Source organism: Nannobrachium achirus, assembly GCF_963921795.1.
Source record: "Nannobrachium achirus genome assembly, chromosome: 5".
NCBI classification, from domain to species: domain Eukaryota; kingdom Metazoa; phylum Chordata; class Actinopteri; order Myctophiformes; family Myctophidae; genus Nannobrachium; species Nannobrachium achirus.
The window spans coordinates 61,753,669-61,777,944 of NC_137814.1; the positions used below are offsets into that span (position 1 = coordinate 61,753,669).

Sequence of the window (24,276 nt, forward strand, 5' to 3'; positions counted from 1 at the left end):
CTGTAGTAACTCTTGGGACCCCCTGTTGAAGACCCCTGGTCTATGTGCAGTATGTAGGGCGCACGTTGTCGACTGCTAATGTCTCAATGATGTGAATCGCCTGGACGTTGAACGTTGTGCTACACAAATAAGCTGGCTTAGCCGTCCCCATCTCTCTCTCTCTCTCTCTCTCCCTCTCCCTCTCTCTCTCTCTCTCTCTCTCTCTCTCTCTCTCTCTCTCTCTCTGTCTCTCTCTCTCCCTCTATCTCTCTCTCTCTCTCTCTCTCTCTCTCTCTCTCTCCCTCTCCCTCTCTCTCTCTCTCTCTCTCTCTCTCTCTCTCTCTCTCTCTCTCTCTGTCTCTCTCTCTCCCTCTATCTCTCTCTCTCTCTCTCTCCCTCCCTCCCTCCACGTTAACCTTTTGCTGGTTGGTTGACTGTGTGAGCCAACAGGAAGTCATTGTCTGGCCTAATGGAGGCATTCTCTCTGATAGCACCGTGACCTTTCAGTACACGCACACACGCACGCACGCACGCACGCACGCACGCACGCACGCACAGAGCGAGCGTGTGCTTCCCTTGGAGCTCTAGTTGTCATTTAAGCTCCCTGTGTTTTTGCATATCACATTTCATTCATTGTATTCATTCCTTGAAACCCGCGGGGACTGAAAGCAAAAGGCAGCAACGTAGCGACACACATAACATTAGGAACAACACACTGAACGTTATACTGTAGGAACAACATACACAAGTTACACAACATCATCATAGGAACAACATGCACAACGTTATGGGAACAACATAAAGGCCCTCATTTATCGTGGTGCAGATAACATTTTGGGTGTACGCCAAGATTCACGCACTTATCATTGCATCGCGACTTTGACGTTGGCGTAGGGTATAGGATCAGAACTCATGTCAAGTTCTGAGGTGGTGTAGGATCTGTCTACACCACTTTGTTCCATTGTAGACATCTACAGAAGCATTGTCTGACCATCTGACAGGTATCTGGACACATGTCATTTTATTGTTCAACGATTAGTTTTTTAGGCTTTTATGCCTCTATTGATAGGACTGTAGACTGAAAGGAAATGGGGGAGAAATGAGGAGTGACATGCGGCAAATGTCGTCCGGATCAGAAATCCAACTGGCGACACTGCCATGCCTATATATGTGGCAATGCCTAAGTGGTATGCCAATGCCTAAATGTACATTTGACACACTAATAAACAATCCCTGTGAAAAAATATAACATTTTATAAAAGCATACATCATGGACATGCAGGCCGATTTTATTTCCAAGTTACAACGACAAGCAATTCAAATCTAGAGATATGGAAGAATCTAACACAAGTGCTTTAACAGTCATTCAGACTGCCGATCTGGCTCAGAACAAGGATATATTTTACGAGCGCTTATGCGAGAGCATTTTCGGGCGTCGGGGTCAGTGGCGTCAGTTCAGAAAAAGGTAAGGTATGGCAACATGACTGGTGTCTTGCACGCGCGCCTTCGCGCGCGTGCAAGACACCAGTCATGTTGCCATACCTTAGCAACAGGCACAATGAAAAGTACATTTTATTATTTCCCCCTGTAGCCAAGGTATGGCAGCTGCATACCCCTGCCATACCCAATTGACGCCCCTGGTCGGGGTCGGCGCAGCACCACTGTAATCTTTTCTGCCTTGCCAGGATATCTCTCAGTAACATGGCAGCCCCGTGGCTCATGGGGAATACATGATGGGTGTTGTGTCATTCATGTAGGCTGCTAGCCTACTTTACAGAATAAATGGTTATCCCAGTTATCCCACTGTCAAAGACTGCTGTTTCCACAGTGCAGTGGTTCTCAACCTGTGGGTCGGGAACCCCAGGGGGGGGGTCCCCAAAATTATTTTGGGGATCCTCAGATGATTAACTTAATGTGCATCATTGTTTTCTCACTCAACAGTAAACACACCAACACATAGTTTAAGTCTATCTAGGGTATCTACACATTTCTAAATTGACAATTTAAGTACTTTTTAATACCTCTAAAATGACAAATACTGTCCAAACAAATATTAGAGGCAGAAATTGTGAAAATAGCAGATCTACATGCTTGCGAGGCGTTGTGAGCATGTAGATCTGCTTTTTTCACAATAGAACTGTGTTATACAGAATGTAATGCCTCAACTCTTAGTGCTCGTAGATTGGGGGGTCTCCAGTGAAAATATGATTATTTGGGGGGTCGCAGCCTGAAAAGGTTTGAGAACCACTGCCACAGTGTACCAAATGCTGCTGGGGCTTGAGTGTGTGTGTGCGTGTGTGTATTTATGGTCTGTGGGACGCATACATGAAAGTGAGCGAGGACTGGAGGCATGCAGGGAAAACTCATTTCCTATTGTCTTTCCTTACGTTGCGACGTCGTATTCCGGTAGTTCTGGAATATTTAAGGGGCGTGTTATTTAAATGACGCTATAGGTTTCAGCGACAACGCTGAGATCAAACGTATGCTAGCATTGGCTTTTAGGATGCGTTGATGAATGCCACTTCAACGTTGCCGCACACCAATATTTGGGGGAAAAAATATGCAGTTTTTTTTACACGCCATGCATTGATAAGTGAAGGCCATTCACTGCATAACGCTTTGACACTTTGATATCGTCGTTGTCGGCGGAAACCTCGTATCTCCAAGTTTAAAATGTGTACGTTCTTTCGTAAAGTAAAGCCCTGCTTCATCATACAAGGCTGTTGCACAAAAGTAGTGAAAACAGCAGATCTACAAGCACACAACGCCTCGCGGCGCGAGGCGTTGTGTGCTTGTAGATCGGCTGTTTTCACTAGTTTAAATCATTTTTAAAATGATAAAAGCAAAAAGAAAGGTTTTGGACATATAGAGTTTTCACCCGACAGAAACGATATACAGGTCAGAATGGGGAAAAATTGTAGGGTGGGAGATGACTGATTTGAAGGGGCATTTCACTTTAAAACACTGTTCCCCAAACAGCGGGTCGGGACCCATCTTTGGGTCGCAGACCAATTTGTATGGGTCGCAAGTATGCATGCGGTGCCTTTGATGAGTTTGTTTCAGTAAATCCCTGCCCACTCATTTCAAGGCTGCTCAACAGCGTCGCTCGGTGGCTGCAGCTGTTATCGCCGTGCTCATACAGACCGTGCTCACACACACACACACACACACACACACACACACACACACGCACACGCACACACACGCACACACCCAACTTAAATTCCAACCGTTGTTTGATTAACAGAAACTTCCTGGGAACCAAAGAGACGTCGCTGCTCCTGATGGCCATGTTCCTGCTGGCTGTCTTCTACCACGGACAGCAGGTAAGAGGTTCCTACACACTATCATCTAAACGTGACGCCTGCTCTAACATGTCGTCCAATGATCTGTCGGTGGTTCGAATCCCGGCTCCTCCCGTCCACATGTCGAAGTGTGTCCTTTGCCAAGGCACCGAACCCCACAGTAGTCATGTTTCCATAAACTTATTCGAAAATAGGAAGTAAATTATCAGAAAGGCGCATTAAAGCCCTTTGCACACGGAAGCGTTTTTTTTTTCCACACAGAAATAAACTGACGATTTAATTTTTTTTAAGAAAACAATGATTTTCCATGACCTCATGCACACAGGCTTCGAATTTGCCATGCGGAAGGTGGCTGCAGCTGTGCGTTTTTACCCGGTCGAAACCAGTTCGATTTGTGCGTCTTGTCGCATGTGGTAAAAACTCATTGACTCCTTTTATGACTCCTTTTCGGATCCGTGGTGTGGATTCTGCACAGCCTTGCACACCAAATCCAATGCGTTTTAATCATGCAGCAAATGGAAAGAAACGCAACGGTCCTGTGTGCAAAGCCCTTTAGACAAAGCAAATTTAGCCTGTTTCCATTTGCGGGTGTCATTCGAATTAACGGCGGTGGCATGAGCCGAATCAACGCGGTCCAGCTGAACACAGCGACTGGTTCTGTCGGAGGTTGTCTTTGCACAACAGTCTGTAAAAGAGCTACAGCTGGCAGCCTGGCACGTTGTGAAAACGGGAGGAATTCACTCACGGTCCGTGTCACTCTGTGTGTAACAAACAACCGGTTTGTTTTCTGGGCTAACGCTACAGTATACAATGGACGTTAAGCGGCAGGGGAAAGTGTTAACTAGGAGGACGATATGGACCCAGAACGTCGTCATTTATTCGCGTTTATTGGCTGACCCGTTTCCATTCACAAATGCACATTTTGTTCATTCGATAAAGCCTCAAAATCCACCTCCTCCAAGCGGATAAAAGTTTTTGCGGAAAATGAAAGTTTATTCGAATTTTGAAGTGTTTCCATAAAAAGATTTATGCGGATAACCCTTAATGCACATTAAGAGGAAACGCAACTATTGTCTCCAATGAGTCGGTCGGTGCTAGCTTGCCACCATTCGTGTGTGAACCATTGGAAAGCACTTTGAGCACTTGGAAAAGCATTGAAAATTCATTAACATATCGTCACTGTCGGGCAGAAACCTCGTATATCCAAGTTTAAAATGTGTTCATAGGTTGCATTTGTAGTCCTGCACCAGCCATTTTGAGGACCAACACAGGTGTTTTAATTAATGTAGAACATTAGTTCTATGCCAATCAGACAAATTGAACACCTGTGTTGGTCCTCAATATGGCCGGTTTAGGACTACAAATGCAACCCATGAATACGTTCTTTCCCAAAGTAAAGCCCTGCTTTCATACAAGGCCGTCGCACAAGAGTAGTGAAAACAGAGGCGTTGTGTGCTTGTAGATCGGCTTTTAAAATGATAATGCAAAACGAAAAGTTTTTGACGGTTTCCACCCGACAACGGCGATATGCTACTGCATCTATATCACATTCTTTACATGTGTGGGCAAGAAAGAAAACTCATGGAGTTAACAGGATGGGAAGGAGAGTGATTTAGTGGCAGGAGTCATTAACACACACTCGGACGCACGCACGCACGCACGCACGCACGCGCGCACACACACACACACACACACACACACACACACACACACACACACACACACACACACACACACTCACTCTTACACACTTTTATTATGGAGTTATGGGGGACCTTGACTTTAAACAAAAGTTTTGAAAGCCACTGATTTAAATGTTAAGGGCGACTTCTCCAACACATCAACCACGACACTGCAGTGACTCTGAATTATTCAGGCGACACATCTGCAGTCAACACAAAACTAATCAATGCGAGCGAGCGTGATTAAAAAGACATCAAACACAAACAAATGAATAAATAAATGTACTCCGGTGCATTTTTCTCTCTTTCTTTCTTACAGTGCATCTGCACTTTCTTTCTGGATGGCTGAGCAGCTCAACTGTTCTATTACTCTTAATCCGTCTGTCTGTCTGTCTGTCTGTCTGTCTGTCTGTCTGTCTGTCTGTCTGTCTGTCTGTCTGTCTGTCTGACTGTCTGTCTGTCTGTCTGTCTGTCTCTGTGTGTGTGTGAGCAGAGGCGTCACAAGGGGGGAGAAAGTGGGACTGAGTTACTAGGGCCCAAGGTGGAGGGGCCTTAATTCCGTTATACTTTAGCTCTCTCTTTTTGAAAAGTCGTGAAAATGTGTGCAAATCTTTGAATATATGTATTTAAGCGAACATTTGTAACTAAACTTATGATTCTGGGGGGTCCCTGGAACTAAATGTTTTGAGATGGGGGGTCCGTGGGCAAATACATATAATAATAATAATAATAATAAATTTTATTTGTATTGCACTTTTCATTCAGTGAATCTCAGAGTGCTACATACATTTCAAGGAGAACACATACTAAAAGAATAAAAATTATCAGAGTCAATAATAAACATTAGCAGGTGGATTCAATAATCAATAATCAAAATCAATAATATAATGTTATATGACGATAATATGCATATCATTTTGGGGGTCCTTCACGTGAAAAAGTTTGAGCGCCACTGACATAGAAACATAGGTTTTGCAAAAAACCTTAGAAGGATTTTAAATATCCAATTCTTTCAAGATTAAAAAAATAGCAGATCTACAAGCTCGCAGTGTGTTTCTATGTGGGCTTGTATATCTGCTATTTTTCAATAGTTAAAGCACAAAATAACGCATAATAATGCGTTCCCAGTCTAAATGGGTTAAACCCCCTCCCCCTACGAAGAACATTCATGGGGGGCCCGCTGTGAGTCCTTGTACCCAGGGCCCAGAATTCTGTGTGATACCTCTGTCTGTCTCTCTCTCTCTCTGTCTCTCTCTGTCTCTCTCTGTCTCTGTCTCTGTCTCTCTCTGTCTCTCTCTGTCTCTCTCTGTCTCTCTCTCTCTCTCTCTCTCTCTGTCTCTCTCTCTGTCTCTGTCTCTCTCTGTCTCTCTCTGTCTCTCTCTGTCTCTCTCTCTCTCTGTCTCTCTCTGTCTCTGTCTCTCTCTCTCTCTCTCTCTCTCTCTCTCTCTCTCTCTCTGTCTCTCTCTCTGTCTCTGTCTCTCTCTGTCTCTCTCTGTCTCTCTCTGTCTCTCATAACATTTATTGTACTCGGAGTCAGAGGACCTCAGGGGAGTGTGATGTGTAATTGAAGGGCTTTTCTTTCCCCGCGTGAAAAGTTCAGCCACGCTCCGCAGTGAGCCGCTGACATATCGATTTTCCCATCGCTCAGCTTTTCACTTCTTGACAACTGAGAAAACTTTCCAACTAAACATAGAAAAGCAATTATCCCGGGTTTTGTGTTTGGCTCCCAGCGTGAGCTCCGTGAACCATGACTCCATATTACTCAACGTGAACCATGACTCGACATTGTATCAAGACGCGAGATCTTACTGTGAAACATGACTCAACATCTTAACCATGAACCATGACTCGTCATCTCATCGGGAACCATGACTTGTTATCCGATCAGGAACCATGACTCAACATCTTATTGTGTGCCATTAATCAACATCTCATTGTGAACCATGACTTGACTTATCATGAACCATGACTCGACATCTCATTGTGAACCATGACTTGACTTCTATCATGAACCATGGCTAAACATCTTACTGCTAACCGTGACTCATCAATTCATTGTGAACCATGACTCGACTTTTATCGTGAACCATGACTCGGCGTTTATCGAAACATGACTCGACTTTTATTGAATTAATATTCGACACACACATAACACATTAATGAATGGTTAATTGTTAATGGTAGGCAAGATATATTTTTTTTTTTACTTTTGTTAACTCATTCTGAGCCCCAGACATTAACGGATTATAATGTCCAAAGTGCCTCCTTCAGGTCCCATTCACTTGCGTTGTCTTATTTTGAAGGCCAGAAGTCCACCGCGCAATCACTTCCGGTCTGACGTCATCGGATCGTGCGCCGGAACCGATCCGTGTCCACGTGGAGTTGTGTAATGGCCGACCGGGAGCTTTTATAACTGTGTAACATAAGCAAGCATCTGCCTCCATCCTAGCTTCTGAAGTGTAGTTTTGAGATAATGGACATTAAAGATGAGATCCCCCGTCCACCTCAATGTTATGGATGGGACTATTTTGTGCTCGTGGAGCCGTGATGATGCGAAATCAGCGACGGATTTCGTCTCCGGACCGCAGGCCATTCTTCTCGGTAATGTACTCGCCGTTACAGTAATATATTACTTTTCCCGAGATATACTGTGAATGGCACTACAGATACTCGAGTACATTTCGCGAGATATCTCGCGAATGGCACTAGATGAGTTAAGGGACTACACCATGAATTTTCATTTTTCCAATTTGTCCCATGCACCAGCACGTTCTATCCTCACAAAGTCCTATTTCTGACCATTGTGTCTTTCTCAGTTTATGGGCAGATCTATGTAAGCAGGTCTCAGAACGGGCTGTCTGATTTTAGGGGGTGGGGAGGGGTGGGCAGGCCTGCTGAACAGGAGGTGGGGCCAAAACTGGCTCAATAGCGCAGTCCTCCCACTCAGGACAAGGTGGTACTGCAGCTGAAAATGCTCTGAACGCCAGGCAGAAATGAGAGGGGCGCTGTATTCAGGAGTTGTAATTTAGCCTCAAACCTTTTGAAAAACGTTTTTGGGACACAAACAATGTTATATAAACCAGTAAGACTCCCTAATCGGGAGATAAACGACCGTAGGTCACATGTATACACAAAGAGTAGGGAGCAGTGTCCCCAAAAAATGTGGACGGATCCATGTTGATGACATGAGTGTAGACATACTGTGTAGCGATTTGCGTGGTTTTAGGGCAAAAATTGGAGGAGCAGTGTCCAAAAATGTGCTTTCAAAAATCGGCCTGAAGGTGGCGCTAGAAGAGGGCCATGTGAGAAATGAGGGGTGGGGTCTCCGCGCCGCCGAGGCGGACGAATAGGTACCGGCCCCGGCTCTCCCGGTCGCTCCTTGCCCAAGTTACGGCATTTTATGTGCGCTGCAGTGGCAGGGGGTCCTCCACTGGGGGCGCCACCACTTTTGCATCCGTTCTGGAGCACAAGGAGTCGGTGGTCCCCGGGAATTCCCCGTGAGCAGCCCCGTTGGGGTGGTCATTTGGTCATTTTTGCACATTTGGAAATTTTTTACATCTGGGGGTCCCCCAGGGACCTGGGGGTCCCTGGAGCTCCGGGGGTCCTTGGAGGTTTTAGTTTGGCAGGTAAGGAGTGTGTGTGCAAAATCTGGCATGGATCGGGGCAACGGTTGCGGAGATATGAGCAGGGCAAAAGTGTGACGTGTGACGTGTGACGGACTGACGCACGGACACCTGGTGGAGCTTTCTGTAGTAAGTGCGACCTACGGTCGCAATGATTTTTAAATGCATGGTGTATAACCTTTAATTGTTATTTTCGTAGCTGATGGTCAGCAACGAACTCAGTCACAACAGCTGGCCAATAAAAAAGTTATGTTCAGAATTTGCAGTCTCAGGTTTTTCCACAAAATATTGAATAGGCTCAATAGTGGGACTGATAAAAGCCCAGCTCAATAAGCAGGATCGATAAGGTGCTCATTATCAATAAAAAAAATAAAAAAAGTGCTCTATCCCTGATCAGTCTCTCTCTCTCTCTCTCTCTCTCTTTCTCTCTCTCTCTCTCTCTCTCTCTCTCTCCAGTTTATAGTTTACAGTTTACAGTTTAGGCATTTAGCATTTAGCAGACGCTTTTAATCCAAAGCGATTTACAATAAGCAGATAAAACATCACAATAATAAACAAGGTGAAATGTCAGTACATCAACAGCAATATAACAAATGCAAATGAATATATATCTAGAAAAAACAATATAATCCGTAAAAAAAAAAAGAAAAAACAAGTTTCTAAAAAGAAACTAAAAACACATGCTAACTAGCTTCATGTATGGTCATTGATTTTTCCAGTAGTGCTAAGGGTTTAGGTGGAGTCTGAAAAGGTGAGTTTATTCCACAGCTTGGGGGTTAGGGGGGCAAACTGTCTCAGACGAGTGGATTTTTGCCCTGGGGTTTTTAGCGAGGGTTTCTCTCTCTCTCTCTCTCTCTCTCTCTCTCTCTGTGTGTGTGTGTCTGTCTGTCTCTCTGTCTGTCTCTCCCTCTGACCTTTAGCAGTTGAGCGCATGGTGTAGATGTGTGCTCTCGCTGGACCTGATGGGGAAATTGGTTTGCTGCTGAGGGATTGTGGGACGTTGAGTCCAGGTCACGGCCGCATGTCAAAGACATCATCCGGCTCTATTATTAGAAGCAGGGTTGAATTGTAATACAGAAGCCATTAACCCATTCAGAACGGGTACACAGTATTGTGTATCATCATTTTATGCTTTAACTATTGAAAAATAGCAGATATACAAGCTCACAGCGCGGCACCGAGTGCCGCGCTGCGAGCTTGTAGATCTGCTATTTTTGAAAAGTCGCGAAAATTTGAATTTTGGCCCGATTCTATAAGTGTCTTTTGAATCCTTCTAAGGTTTTTGGGAAAAACCTGTTTCTATGTCAGCAATCTGGCCAGCCATTGTCAAAGAAAAGGTCCTTTTCACTTAACTGCAGCTCAGTTGGTCTGTTCTTGAGAGACTACTATGTCAGTGGTTCTCAAACCTTTTCATGTGAAGGACCCCCAAGATGATATTTATTTGGCCACGGACCCGCATCTCAAAATATTTAGTTCCAGGGACCCCCCAGAAGCAAAATTTGAGTTCCAATCGTTTGCTTTGAAAATACATATAAGATTTGCACACATTTTCACAACTTTTTCAAAAATAGCAGATCTACAAGCTCGCAGCGCGGCACGTGTGCCACGCTGTGAGCTTGTATATCTGCTATTTTTCACTGGTTAAAGCATTCAATAATTCTAGGCCTAAATATAGCCGCCCCGTACACGAAGTCAACACTCTCTAGGACAGCTGTAGTAGGCTACTGGGGGTGGTACTTTTTAACTCTCCCGAAAAATAAGTAAAAAGACATAAGTGGAATGAAATATTGACATTATATTACGGGTAGTTCTTCTGTTCTGACCAAGCATTTGGTTGAAATAGGCTCTCGCGTCGTGCTGAAATGAGCATAACAGCACATGCTAGCGCAGTTTGTACGGGTAGTTCACAGTCGCATCAAGTTATTGGCTTTAGGAATGCGACACAAACTAAAGCATCTCCACAAATTCAATGAATAAATTGGCCTCCTGTGTTAACTGTGCATAGCTGAATAGGATGGGATAGGTCTACGCACCTGTATTTTAACATCAGTTATTATGGTGGTCAGGGACGTGCTGGCCATTGGGAAAAGCGGGACGACTCCCGAACGGCCGGTTCATTCCCGGCCGGTCCAGGCCGGACATTAGACAAAATAAAATGTCGGCCTTCGATCCATTTTGGGGGCTGGGCGGCCAACAAAGTAAATCGTCACTGTTGGGCAGAAACCTCTTATCTCTAAGTTTCAAATGTGTACATTTTTTCGCAAAGCAAAGCCCTGCTTCATCATACAAGGCCGTCGCACAAAAGTAGTGAAAACAGCCGATCTACAAGCACACAACGCCTCGCGGTGCGAGGCGTTGTGTTCTTGTAGATCGGCTGTTTTCACTAGTTTAAATCATTTTTTAAAATGATAAATACAAAACAAACGGTTATGGACATACAAGGTTTCCACCCGACAACGACGAAATATAACTCATGTAATTGGCCCACTGGCTTGTCACTTGTCATGATCTGAAATGCAAATCTTTCAGCAGCGCTATAGAGAGAGATCTCTCTCTCTATAGCGCGCAATGAGGGCCTCTCCAACCCTTTTTCCCGGGCTGAATCAGGGGCCCAGCACGTCCCTGATGGTGGTACATGGAGAGAGAGAGAGAGAGAGAGATTTTCCGAGGTGGTACTTTGTGTAAAAAGGTTGAGAACCACAGCTCTGGGACAGTATATTTCTTAGACGTTTTTTATGTCAAAATCCCAGTTTGATTTTCTTTTAGGCCAAGCGTCTTCAACAGGGGGTCCGGGACCCCTAGGGGGTCCTCAGAGTCACTACAGGAGGTCCTCCAAATCTTTGTGTGAGAGAAACTTTTTTCTCCTTTTTTATATTCACCACTTGAACCCTAACGTCCATATTCTGAGAACTTTAGCAAGCGCTGCGAGGCGTTGTGAGCTTGTAGATCTGCTATGTTCGGCAAAGAGGTTAGGTGTAGAGGGGAAATGAGCAGACCAAGTACAGAGTGAAAGGTCAACTTTATTAAATATTGGCGGTTCAAGTGGTTAAATATCTGAAAACACAAATTGACATGAATCCAAAATACACTGATGATTGTGCTGTCAAACAATGAAACTATATGGAATCTATGAACAGGTTGTGGGGGTCTCTGCTTCATCTCTCTCTCAACTAAGAGATCCTTGGCCTGAAAACATTGAAGACCCCTGCTTTAGGCCTTTGCATTTTTGTTACTTTAACCCTTAATAAGTGCTGTTCGGGTAATTTTGACCCGTTTTACATTTTCATTTGGAAAAAAAAGGTAGAAGTTAAAACATTTTCCACCTGAAACTCACTGGCCTTAAAGATTCTTCTGAGATGAACATGTAAAAAAAATATTTTTGCACTACACCCATGCTACACCCCCCTCATATTTTTTGAACCTTAAGTGCTGTTCGGGTCATTTTGACCCGGAAGCACAGATGCACAGAAATACACAGTATTATGCCAAAACACAGACACACAGTCACCCCCACTTTTAACACCCCCCTTTCGAAGCCCCATTCCGAACCCTCCCCCCCTGTTTGAAAACCTCTGTCCTAGTGTATACGTTCAAGTGTAGGCTATATTCATATTTGACGTTCATGTGTGTTCACGTGTGTTCAGCTCTATGTGAGAATGATGTCCTGTTCTTGAACCACAAGTATTCAATTAATGGGCATGTTAAAAAAAAAAAGTTCATGAAAATATTGTCTCATTTTCATTTTTCCCTATAAGCATGAGCAATATTGCCCAGTATTAAATAAAGTAATTTTTTTTAGATGAATTTTCTGCTAAATCAGTAAAAACGCCTAGCTCTTTCAGTGTTTAATGTGATATAGCAAAGCAGAAATGCAAACATTTACCATATATATCATATGAATTGTTTGGTATTGAGTCAAAGTCAATGTATCATGATGATTTGTTAAGTAAAAATGTATATTAGTGTTGTTTTTTTAAACCAAATATCCCCCGGGTCAAAATGACCCGAACAGAACGAAGGTGTAGTGAATCTGAACAGAACTTAAGGGTTAAGTATGTGTTGATGCCAGCGCTCAAATACAATGCTGAATATACAGTATGGACTAACTGAATACTCTCACCACAGAGGGTGAAAAAGGAGTTTTAAGAGTGGCATTTAGACTGTTAATCATGGGAGTGGAGATGGAACTTGAGTATCGTTTTCTGTTTTCCTCATTAAGAAAGGTTGGTGTTTGGATAATGAGTTGGAGGCGAGCGGTGAACCCAGCGAGATCCCTGACGGACCCAGAGTCATTAGCAAGAAGCTCGATTAATAAACATTAACAAACATTCGCAACTCTTATTGGCTAGACTGTAGCACTGCTGATCAATTTGAAGTTTTCTCTTGCACTTTATAATGGCCCTCTTCTGGAGTAAACACAATAATACTACGGGCTACTGGGGTACAATTAAAGGGTTTTTCATTTTAAATTGGACGTTGCAGTGTTGTGAAAGTTCACACTTTCCAAGAGCTATGGCTCATAGTTTTATTTTAGTTTATTGTATTCATTTATTTTTGACTGGGGGCAAGCTCTTATTCGACTGTAGCACTGCTGAGCAATTTGACGTTTGGACAATTTTGTTTTTTTGCACTTTATAATGGCCTTCTTCTTCTGGAGTAAACACAATAATACTATGTGGCTACTTGGGTACAATTAAAGGTTTTTTCATTTTAAATTGGACGTCCCAGTGATGTGAAAGTCCACACTTTCCAAGAGCTACCGTATGGCCCAGAGCCTTGTATTAGAGAGTTCTGCCAATGTGGGGTCCGAAACAGCACTGGTCACGGGGTTCATGTAATTCGAAATATCACTTTACTCCTCATAGACTCCAATGCATTCTGTAAACGTCCAGTTTTCGCTTCGTCACTATTTAGATACATATATAGATGTGTATGTAGAAGACCTGGCCCCATGAAGTGAACAGAGATGGCGCAACTCTCCAATAGAGGGCTCTGATATGGCTCAAAGTTTGTTCTTTGTTCTTTGTTGATTTTAAGCAAGTTCCTGTGACATAATAGTGTCATATCCGCTTGTATTGTACACCATGGCTGTAGGATGTACTTCTACATCAGGGGTCTTCAATGTTTTCAGGCCAAGGACCCCTTAGTCGAGAAAGAGATGAAGCAGGGACCCCCACAACCCATAGATACTATATAGTGTCATTGTTTGACGGCACAATCGTCAGTGTATTTTGGATTCATGTCAATTTGAGTTTTAACTCTTTTACTGCCACAGAATTGAACAAAAAGCTCCATCCACTGCCAGCTAAATTGAGAATTGTCGCTCATCTTTGAAGGCCTACTGGAGAAATTTGGTTTCGACTATAAAGACAACAATTATATGGCAACGTAGAATAGAATGTCTACTTTGCAACAGAAAAAGATTTCGAGCTTTTATCTTGTTCTGTTCATTAGCTAGAAGCTGCAGAATGTGGCCTAAAAACAGCTCTTTGAGAACATAAAGCTGAGAAAAATGCATTTTTGTGAAGAATACATTTTCAGGCAGAAATCTCTCTTTAGCCTTTTATTGTTGGCTTCAGTAACATCACACCTATGATCAGTGGTTGTTTACAAACAAATTCAAAAAAATAAAAACAAGAAAAAGTGTCTTTTTACACACTTTTAGTGTGTAAGAGAAGTAAGAGCAGTAGTAAGAGCAGTGCAGAACATTGACACAGTGACATGAGCTTCAGCCTGAATCCTGCTTCAGCTTTCAGGGTTCTCTTTATCTCACTGTGACACTACATGTCTACAGAGTGTATATGTGTGTGTGCGTGCGTGCGTGCGTGCGTGCGTGCGTGTGTGTCATTCAGCCTGCACAGGGCCTGGGGCTCCATTCTGTTTCACTCCAGCCAGGCTCCTCCGGAAGGGCTCCACCGGGTCTGCTGAACTCGTACACGAGCCCATGGTCGATCTGTAAATTATACAAATACATAATTACTATAAAATACATGAAAAATAGTACACCTTCAAGCTCACAACGCGTCACAGCAGAATGCGTGACGCCCTCTCTCTCACACACACACACACACACACACACACACACACACACACACACACACATCCTTGTGTGACTCGTACACGAGCCCATGGTCGATCTGTAAATTATACAAATACATAATTACTATAAAATACATGAAAAATAGTACACCTTCAAGCTCACAACGCGTCACAGCAGAATGCGTGGAGGTTGGGGGCCTACTATTTTCATCAAAAGGCCGTTTTAGAAATGTCAACCCCTGCCTCTCTAACATTCTATGCACTTCCTGCTTACCACACAAATATATATATATATATATATATATATATATATAGTAATTATGTAAAAACAGCATTCATGGTCTGGAGAGGGCACTTTTTACAGATGGATAAAAGGGCAGGGGCTCAAGCCCCCTTTGATGTCTATGTGAGCATGTGCATGGTGCTAAGTCTGATTTACAGAAAAAAGTTTGTTTTTTCTTTACCTATCCTTGTCCTTGGACGACCACGATGTGGAAATGAAGAAGTAGGCTCATCATCATCGTCGACTCATCATCTAAAATCATAGCCAGGAAAATATCAAATAGTTTATATCTAAACAAATCAATTTACAATTTTGACATTTAGCAAATGACTTACAATAAGTTCATATATAACATAAAATGCAGTTATAGTAAATAGTTACCATGCATTTACTGTCACAGTGAAATTCCCTTTATACCCTGTATACCTATATAAAATGTCACAATGCAACATAGCTCTGTTTACACAAAGCTGTACTCCCTCCAACTATGTTCCCCATTTTCAACAGTTTTTATTTGTAACACTTGCTTTGGCAATGTAAACGTATGTTTTCTCATGCCAATAAAGCTCCTTTGAATTGAACTGAAAAGCTACATCATCAGCTACTGATGATGATGATGATGATGACGATAAAAAGAAACCTCTCCCTCTCTCTCACACACACACGCATCGTACGCACGCACACACAAACTAAGCCAATAAATCCTAAATTCCCATCAAATAATCTTAGTAGGCTGTGCAGTGCACGTACACTACACGCGGTACGTGCACGCGCGTGATAGGAACTCCACGTGTGTCCTGAGTAGCGACAAAAACAAACAAAGCACGTGGATCCTAACTGCTTGGATCAAGTTACTGATCCGGTCCGGATACGGAAACATTTCTTGCATGTATGTGTACGTGTAAATAGCCGGATGCAGTAGGCGGGCTCTAGACCGGATCCCAATGTCGGAGTGGCAACACGTCGCAATGGAAAACCGTTACCCACTGACCATCCCCCCATCCCAGGCTTCCAGTTCCACACGGATGCTCTGTTATCACACAGTATACAACTATATACAGTATACAACTATACAATACATACATGCACTGGATTGGAAGTCTTACTTTGGACAGTAGAATCGTGGCCTCTGTTCTCCGAGGGGTCTCTACGCGGAAGCCATTCTTCATTGGCCAAATCGCCCAGTTTGTCCGTCTTTTCGCGGCGGTACATGGGTCTCTGCTGCTGCGGCGATGTGAGCCCCCGGGCGGGGGGATCCATCCTACACGGGGGTCGAGCTCCGTCGGGATCGGTTTCCACAATATCACGAGGCTCTTGATCCATTTTTGGACCCCGGTTCTTCGCGACTGGCACCATCTTAGTCTGGGATCGCTTCCAATTTCGGGCTTTTGATCCGGTCGGGAGCGGATGACGTCCTACGTTCTTCAATCTTTTTATCTTCAATAACAATGGCTACAGTGATCTTTTTCTCTTCTTCATCATCATTATCATCATCATCATCGTCATCATCACGACCACCACCACCATGGGCGCTGGTCCTGGGTCACCAACACGGGTAGGTTGTGTAATCCTAATTCTAACAAAGTTTATTTCTATCGGTCAGGGGGGGTTGGGTCGCACTTCGGCGGAATGATACCAGCAAGTTGAGGCTGAGTTGGCCTAATACATCTCAATATTCTAGTACTGCTAAATACTACTACCTACTACAATTACTATACTACTAATACTATAAAACAACTGATTTCCGACAAAATGATCGCTTTTACCAACGTTTCTCTCTCTCTTTCTCTACTAACAGCCCGATGCATAAAACAATATAGTCCCTCAATGCTGCTAGCAGCTAGCAGTGGCGTCAGTTCAGAACAAGCTAAGGTATGGCAACATGACTGGTGTCTGGTGAAGACACCAGTCATGTTGCCATACCTTAGCAACAGGCACGATGAAAAGTACATTTTTATTATTTCCCCCTGTCAAGGTATGGCAGCTGCATACCCCTGCCATACCCAATTGACGCCCCTGGCAGCTAGTCGCTCTGGGCAGGCGGAGCCAGGACAGTCTGTTTACTTTTTTTTTTATGAAAGGTTTCCGGCTGTCCTCAAAATGACACAGACGACCAATTATGCATTCAAAAGTTGCGCAAGGACGACTTTTATCATAATCCATAAAAAACATCAAACGAACGAACGGGCGTATTGGCACAGACGTCCCTGGAGGATTGGGGCGAACAGGAACGTTCAAAGCAGTATAAGAGTTAAGATATTTAACCACTTGAACTGTCAATACTTAATTAATAAACGTGACCTTTCACTCTGTACTTAGTCTGCTCTTTTTCCCCTCTACACCATTCCTCTTTGCTGAAAATAGCTGCGAGGCGTTGTGGCATTGTGAGCTTGTAGATCTGCTATTTATTTGCTAAAGTTCTCAGAATATGGACGCTAGGGTTCAAGTGGTTAGAAAAGCTTCTATCACACAAAGATTTGGAGGACCCCCTGTAATAACTCTGAGGACCCCCTAGGGGTCCCGGACCCCCTGTTGAAGACCCCTGTTTGACATCAATCTGTCTCACGCTACAGAAACAGGAGATTTAGGCTTGGCAAGGCTTAAAGTATTTATTATCAAGGTTTAGGGTTTGTTTATGTAGTGTCCCTAAAGGGCAAAGCAGGTTGCAGCGGCATAGACAACAATACATCAATACAATACAATAAAAAACACAACAAAATACAGTACACATGTAGCAGGTACCCAAAAGGGTTCAATAAAGTGCGCGTTGACCATAAAGTGCAAAGCATTAAAGTGCTATGCAGTAAAGTGCATATTGACCATGAAAGTGCATGCTGCTCATAGGCATGAAAAGACTAATAAAGTGCACATCTACGGTCTACAAGATATCTCCCTGACATCTGATCAAAGATACAATTTACAATGTAGGCTTTTAGCAGACGCTTTTAATCCAAAGCGACTTACTCAAAGCAGGTGATACATCAATACAATAAGCCAGATAATATGTCAGTACATCAACAACAATGTAACAAATGCATAGGAATATCAATCTAGAAAAACAATAACATAGGTAGACCATGCACCTAATCAGTAAAAAAAAAATCTAAAACCTAAAAATGCTATCTAGATTCATGTATGGGCATCGAAGGAATTAAGGGGATACTGTATAGAGAATACTTAACGCTAATAACGCTAAGAAATCATAAGGAAAAACAGTGGTCCCATGCAGCTCACTACACAGAAATGTATTTAAAGGGGCCCCGCCATGCTTCACAAAATATATATTTTATATAAATATTGGTCCATAATATGGTTTTATATAGGTATTAGCCTAAACAATCACTCGGATAGTTTGATTTCATGTTCTGTCTGTCTCTTATTCCAAGCCATTTCAGATGCAATACCAAAGGGTACCAAAGGGCATGTGACATAAACAAGGGCATGTGACATAAACAAGGGCGTGTGACATAAACAAGGGCGTGTGACATAAACAAGGGCATGTGACATAAACAAGGGCATGTGACATAAACTAAGGGCCCGATTTCAAAAGAGTACCGTTCAGACACGCCCATTCAGAAAATCACTGAAATGAAAGGCAAGGCTCGGAGCTAGTGAATGGGTTGGGCTGGAAGAGACACTGGGAAGACCAAAAAACAAGAACAAATAAATACAAATTGAAATTCATGGTGGGGCCCCTTTAACCCATTTAGGCCTGAACACATTATGACGCAATATTGTATGCTTTAAATATAAAAAAATAGCAGATATACAAGCTCACAGCGCGGCACCGAGTGCCGCGCTGCGAGCCTGTAGATCTGCTATTTTTGAAAAATCGTGAAAATTTGAATTTTGACCCGATTCTATAAGTGTCTTTTGAATCCTTCTAAGATTTTTGGAAAAAACCTATGTTTCTATTGTCAGCAATCTGGCCAGCCATCGTCAAAGAAAAGGTCCTTTTCACTTAACTGGAGCTCAGTTAGTCTGTTCTTGAGAGACTACTATGTCAGTGGTTCTCAAACCTTTTCACGTGAAGGACCCCCAAAATGATATGTATTTGGCCATGGACACCAATCTCAAAATATTTAGTTCCAGGGACCCCCCAGAAGCAAAATTTGAGTTACAAACGTTCGCTTTGAAAATACATATTTTCAAAGATTTGCACACGTTTTTTCGACTTTTTCAAAAATAGCAGATCTACAAGCTTGCAGCGCGGCACTCGGTGCCGCGCTGTGAGCTTGTATATCTGCTATTTTTTAATAGTTAAAGCATCCACTAATTTTAGGCCTAAATGGGTTAAAGAAGATCAACGTGTCTTGCACATCAAAGGAGAACTCGGGTGTTTAAATATGCAGAATTACAGCCAAACCGTTGCCAAAACTACAAACCAGAGAAGGCAGATCAGGTCACGTTTCCTCAGCTGCCCTGCTCTGCGACAGCGTGATATAATTATAGTTATTTAAAAACAACTTTTTTTTATAGCGACTTAAAACCTGTGAATCCGTCGAGCCGTTTAATGCCACAGGCCGCGGCGATGGCGGACATGATTTGCATGTTTTCATCTTTTATCAGCTCATTTCTGGGAGCAGAACAAAAGGCACGCTCATTATAATCCGGAAGAACAAACGCTTTGGAGGAAAAGAGAAACAACATTCTCTTTCTTCTTGCTGCCGTGGTTTTTGTAAGGTAGAGTTATGAGGGGAGACGTCGCGGTTTAACCCTCAAAGACCTGAAAATTGTCCGAGTCGTGTTAGATTTTTAACCAGTTTAACCATCATTTTATGCTTTAATGAAAAATAGCAGATATACAAGCTCGCAGCGCGGCACCGAGTGCCGCGCTGCGAGCTTGTTGATCTGCTATTTTTGAAAAATCATGAAAATGTGTGCAAGTCTTTGAATATCTTTGACCCGATCTTCTTACCCGACTTCTAAATCCTTCCTCTAAATCGGCTGTTCTCAAACATTTTCACGTCAAGGACCCCCAAAATTACATGCATTTGGCCGCGGACCCCCATCTCAAAGTATGTTGTTCCAGGGACCCCCCCAGAAGCAAATATTTGAGTTGCAAAAGTTTGCTTTGAAAATATATATTGAAAAATGTGCACACATTTTCACGATTGTTCTAAAATAGCAGATCTACAAGCTTGCAATAAGTCTAGGCCTAAATGGGTAAACCCATTAAGGCCTGGAATTATTTTATACTTTAGCTATTGAAAAATAGCAGATCTACAAGCTCACAGCGCGGTACTCGGTGCCACACTGTGAGCTTGTACATTCACCATTTAAAGCATAAAATATTGGTATAATAAGTAATAATGCGCTATAATGCGTTCCCGGTCTATGTGATTTAGTAACTCCAGTGAAATATTCCGTTGGCCGTCCATAAAGTCAGGCTGTTACAGGGAGATAACAGAGAGCCCCAGGACCATATCTCCCGCTAAACTTTTTCTCTCTCTTCTATTGCTATACTTTTTAAGAGCGGTTTATGACTCACAAGACTAAACAGAAATATCACACTGTGTGTGTGTGCGCGTGTGTGCGTGTGTGTGTGTGTGTGTGTGTGTGTGTGTGTGTGTGTGTGTGTGTGTGTGTGTGTGTGTGTGTGTGTGGGGTGATAACAAAACCCAATCAATCAACACTGTTGTATTCTAGCTGATAAACACACTATGGTCTAAAGCCAGTGGTGGACAGTAACAAAACACATTTACTGGAGTAATAATATGAGTAAGCCTTGCTGAGTCATGAGGGGAGAGTGTTTTCTGCTGGTGTTTCAGTCCGAGTGTATCAAAGGGTGCGTTCGGAAATGCGCACCGGTTGTGTGCTCAGTGTAGTGAGTGCCTAAACCTAACCCTAATCCTAACCCTAACCTCAGTAACACTATGCCTAAACCCAACCCTAACCCTAACCCTAACCTCAGTAAAACTATGCCTAAAACTAACCCTAACCCAAACCCTAACCAGAACCGGTGCGCATTTCCGAACGCACCCTTTGATACACTCCGACTGAAACACCAGCAGAAAACACTCTCCCGAGTCATGAGGCCCATAGGGCAGGAGCTGTAGCGTGAGGCATGTGATGTACAAGTACAAGCCCTGGACATGACGCTATAGTATGTCACAGGGACCCCAATCCATCCCTTGATGCTGAATTGATCGATTGAAGAGTTTATTAGCAGTTTGCATTAGAAAAAAAGTACAGTTGCATGAAAGCACAAATCGCTGGTACAAGGTCAACTAAAAGGAGATCCTTGAAAGCCTTACGTCTTATTTACACAGGAACCGCTTTGTGTGTCTCATATAAAGCCAAGCAGGGAGGCACTGGGTCCCAGTCTTTGGTATGACCTGACCGGGAATCGAACCCCCGACCTCCCAGTCTCAGGGCGGACAGTCTAACCACAAATGTTTTATTGATATTAAAATATATATTTTGTGTTTATTAATTTTTTTAATTCTTTGCATTTTTAAATTGTGATTTTTTGTTTCTTTTTTTTTTCTTTTCATCACATATGAGCTAAAAGGTTTGGGAACCACTGCACTAAAGCTTCAAAAGAAACAGGTCCCCAGGCAGCGCGTTTTGAGTAACCGTAAAACAGAAAAAGTTACTTGGCTTGCTTGGAGTTCGGCTATTTCCGATGCTGGACTTCTACACAGAGAGGGCAATTCTTTCAACATAAGATGCCATGCATTCAAGTTCAGGAGAGTTTGGACAAGGCAATCCTCTTATTGAATGCTGCCTTTGTGTATGGCATGGAAAAGAGGGCATTTGGCATTTCTTTCACCATAGTAAAAACTGCATTCATGGTCTGGAGAGGGCACTTTTTACAGACAGATAAAAGGGCAGGGGCGCAAGCCCCCTTTGATGTCTATGTGTGCACGTGCCTGGTTTCGAGTAACCGTAAAACAGTAACAGTTACAGTTTGAATCCTGGAAAGTAACAGTTTTTGGACGTACTGCAACGTTTCCACCCGTCAGAGACCTCTTGTGATCCCAACATTAGATCCAAGCTGTAACCATAGATGTTTTTATAGTAAGCCTCAGCCAGAGGCAGGTCCCGTTCCTCCTGTGTAATTAATTATGCATTTATTGAAGTGACCGACAGTAGAAAGCTGAGAGCAACGGACCAGGAATGACTAATGGAGCTGAACCCAGGTCATGCAGGGACACATAGATCATTAGAGTATTAACCCTTACTCTCTCTGTCTCTGTCTCTGTCTCTGTCTCTCTCTCTCTCTGTCTCTCTCTCTCTCTCTCTCTCTCTCTCTCTCTCTCTCTCTCTCTCTCTCTGCTCTCTCTGCATGTCTCTCGTCAACCCAGTATTTCATCTGAATCTGAATTAGTTGTTTAAAGGAAAAATGTCTCGCTGTTTTTTAAGGAAAGGTGCCAGGAGCATTTTTTTTTTATTGCTGTACTGTATGTGCTAATATTATATGAGCAGTATTGGGACAATATTGTTTAAATAAAGGGTATTTTAACACTTGCTGCTGTGTTTGCACATTGTACATTGTACTTCACCCTTTTTTGGTCATTAGTCATGTGTTCAAACTCTCCTTGGGTGATTGTAATCTGTGTGAAGTATGTGTCTCTGATGTCTTGATACAGTGGGCAAGTGGTTAGGAAGTGTAGCTCAGTTTCTACCTAGTTTTGTGTGCTGTGGGTTCACAGTCTGTCTTCTCTTGGGAGCCATGTATGCCTATAGCGGCCTTTTAGTGTTGCGCGGGCCGACCCAATGCCCCCACCCGCCCGCCAACCCGCCCGCAAGCGGGTGGGTGGGTCAAGGTTTCAGACCTTTTCAGGCGGGCGGCGGGCGATCACCACTCTCACGTGCAAAAAATAAATAAGAATAATCACCTGTTCTTATTTGCCTTTTATTCTTAATAAGAGTAGGCCTATAAGAATAAGACTACAACGTTTGAATACGAGCACGAGCGAGCGAGTTTTAAAATGCGCCAGAGAGGAGCGAGGTTTCTCCTCCGCTCCTTGGTGCGAGGACCGTCCCAATTCCGCTCCTGCTGGGGCCGCGAACCACATCTTGCCAACATTTGACACAACGTGAGCACAGCAGAGAAGATGCACAAACAATTCAGCGCGTGTCGCTGATCAGGATTTCACTTATATGTCTCTGTCATCCACACAAGTCTGTTTATAGCTAAATACTTTGTGTCGGTTACGTTATATAACCAGCCAGTCAACGGATACGATTTGAAATTGAATCACAACTTTCGCAAGTGAGGCGGATGTTTTGACTGAATGAACCAAGTAACCAACCCCGCTTACCTAGAGTCATCCCATCTCTCCAATCTGGTGATTAATCAATAACCAACAGGATTTAATATTGTCCGTCTTTTGCTGTCTGTTTAAAGTGCGAGGCGCTGTATAAATATGATTGACATAAAACCGCCATTCTTACCCCGACGGTGCCCGGCGATTTAGAGAGAATGAACGTCTTTGAATGAATGTCTTTTAGGCTAAACCCCAATTTGAACAACACGTTTGTTTATTTAGCCCATGACAATATTGTGCTACTGTAAACGTTTCTGTAAAGCGACTTTGGGTACTTAGAAGAGCCGTATAAAGATGAGCTATTGTGGAGATGATATATACCATATTTTTTTTTAAATGCGGGTTGCGGGGCGGGCGGATTCGTTGATTTGTATATTGTTCTGCGGCGCGGGCGCGGGCGGGTTACGTTCCGTGCGGGCTGTGGGTCGTGCGGGTTATGAAAAAAACCTCACCCGCGCATCACTACGGCCTTTCTTGATCACAAGACTGTGATCACTGAGTCTGTATCTAGTTAATGTTTTTCTTAGTTTTGGATCAGTTACATTGCTCAAGTATTCTGCTTCGGTGTATTCCCTGCTTAGAGCTATATACCATTCTAATCGTCTTTGTCTTTTTGTTTCCTTATATATCCCATTTAGAACAGGTACACATTATTGTGTATCATTATTTTATGCTTTAACTATTGAAAAATAGCAGATATACAAGCTCACAGCGCGGAACTCGGTGCCGCGCTGTGAGCTTGTATATCTGCTATTTTTCAGCTTGTAGATCTGCTATTTTTGAAAAATCGTGAAAATTAGAATTTTGACGCGATTCTATAAGTGTCTTTTGAATCCTTCTAAGATTTTTTTGAAAAAACAATGTTTCTATGTCAGCAATCTGGCCAGCCATCGTCAAAGAAAAGGTCCTTTTCACATAACTGGAGCTCAGTTAGTCTGTTCTTGAGAGACTACTATGTCAGTGGTTCTCAAACCTTTTCATGTCAAGGACCCCCAAAATGATATCTATTTGGCCACGGACCCCCATTTCAAAACATTTAGTTCCAGGGACCACCCAGAAGCAAAAGATTATTTACAAACGTTCGCTTTG

The 24,276-nt window shown here is 43.1% G+C and overlaps 1 protein-coding gene across 1 annotated transcript in view; it reads left to right on the forward strand.

Moving 5' to 3' along the window:
- The window catches only part of adcy8 (adenylate cyclase 8 (brain)), a gene marked incomplete at both ends in the record, with an annotated part of 274,511 nt that overhangs the window by 214,483 nt on the left and 35,752 nt on the right, over nt 1–24,276 (forward strand). The window contains one exon of the mRNA XM_080725959.1: nt 3,227–3,305. Within this exon, the coding sequence (XP_080582085.1) occupies nt 3,227–3,305 (79 nt within the window). The remainder of the gene's footprint in view (nt 1–3,226; nt 3,306–24,276) is intronic.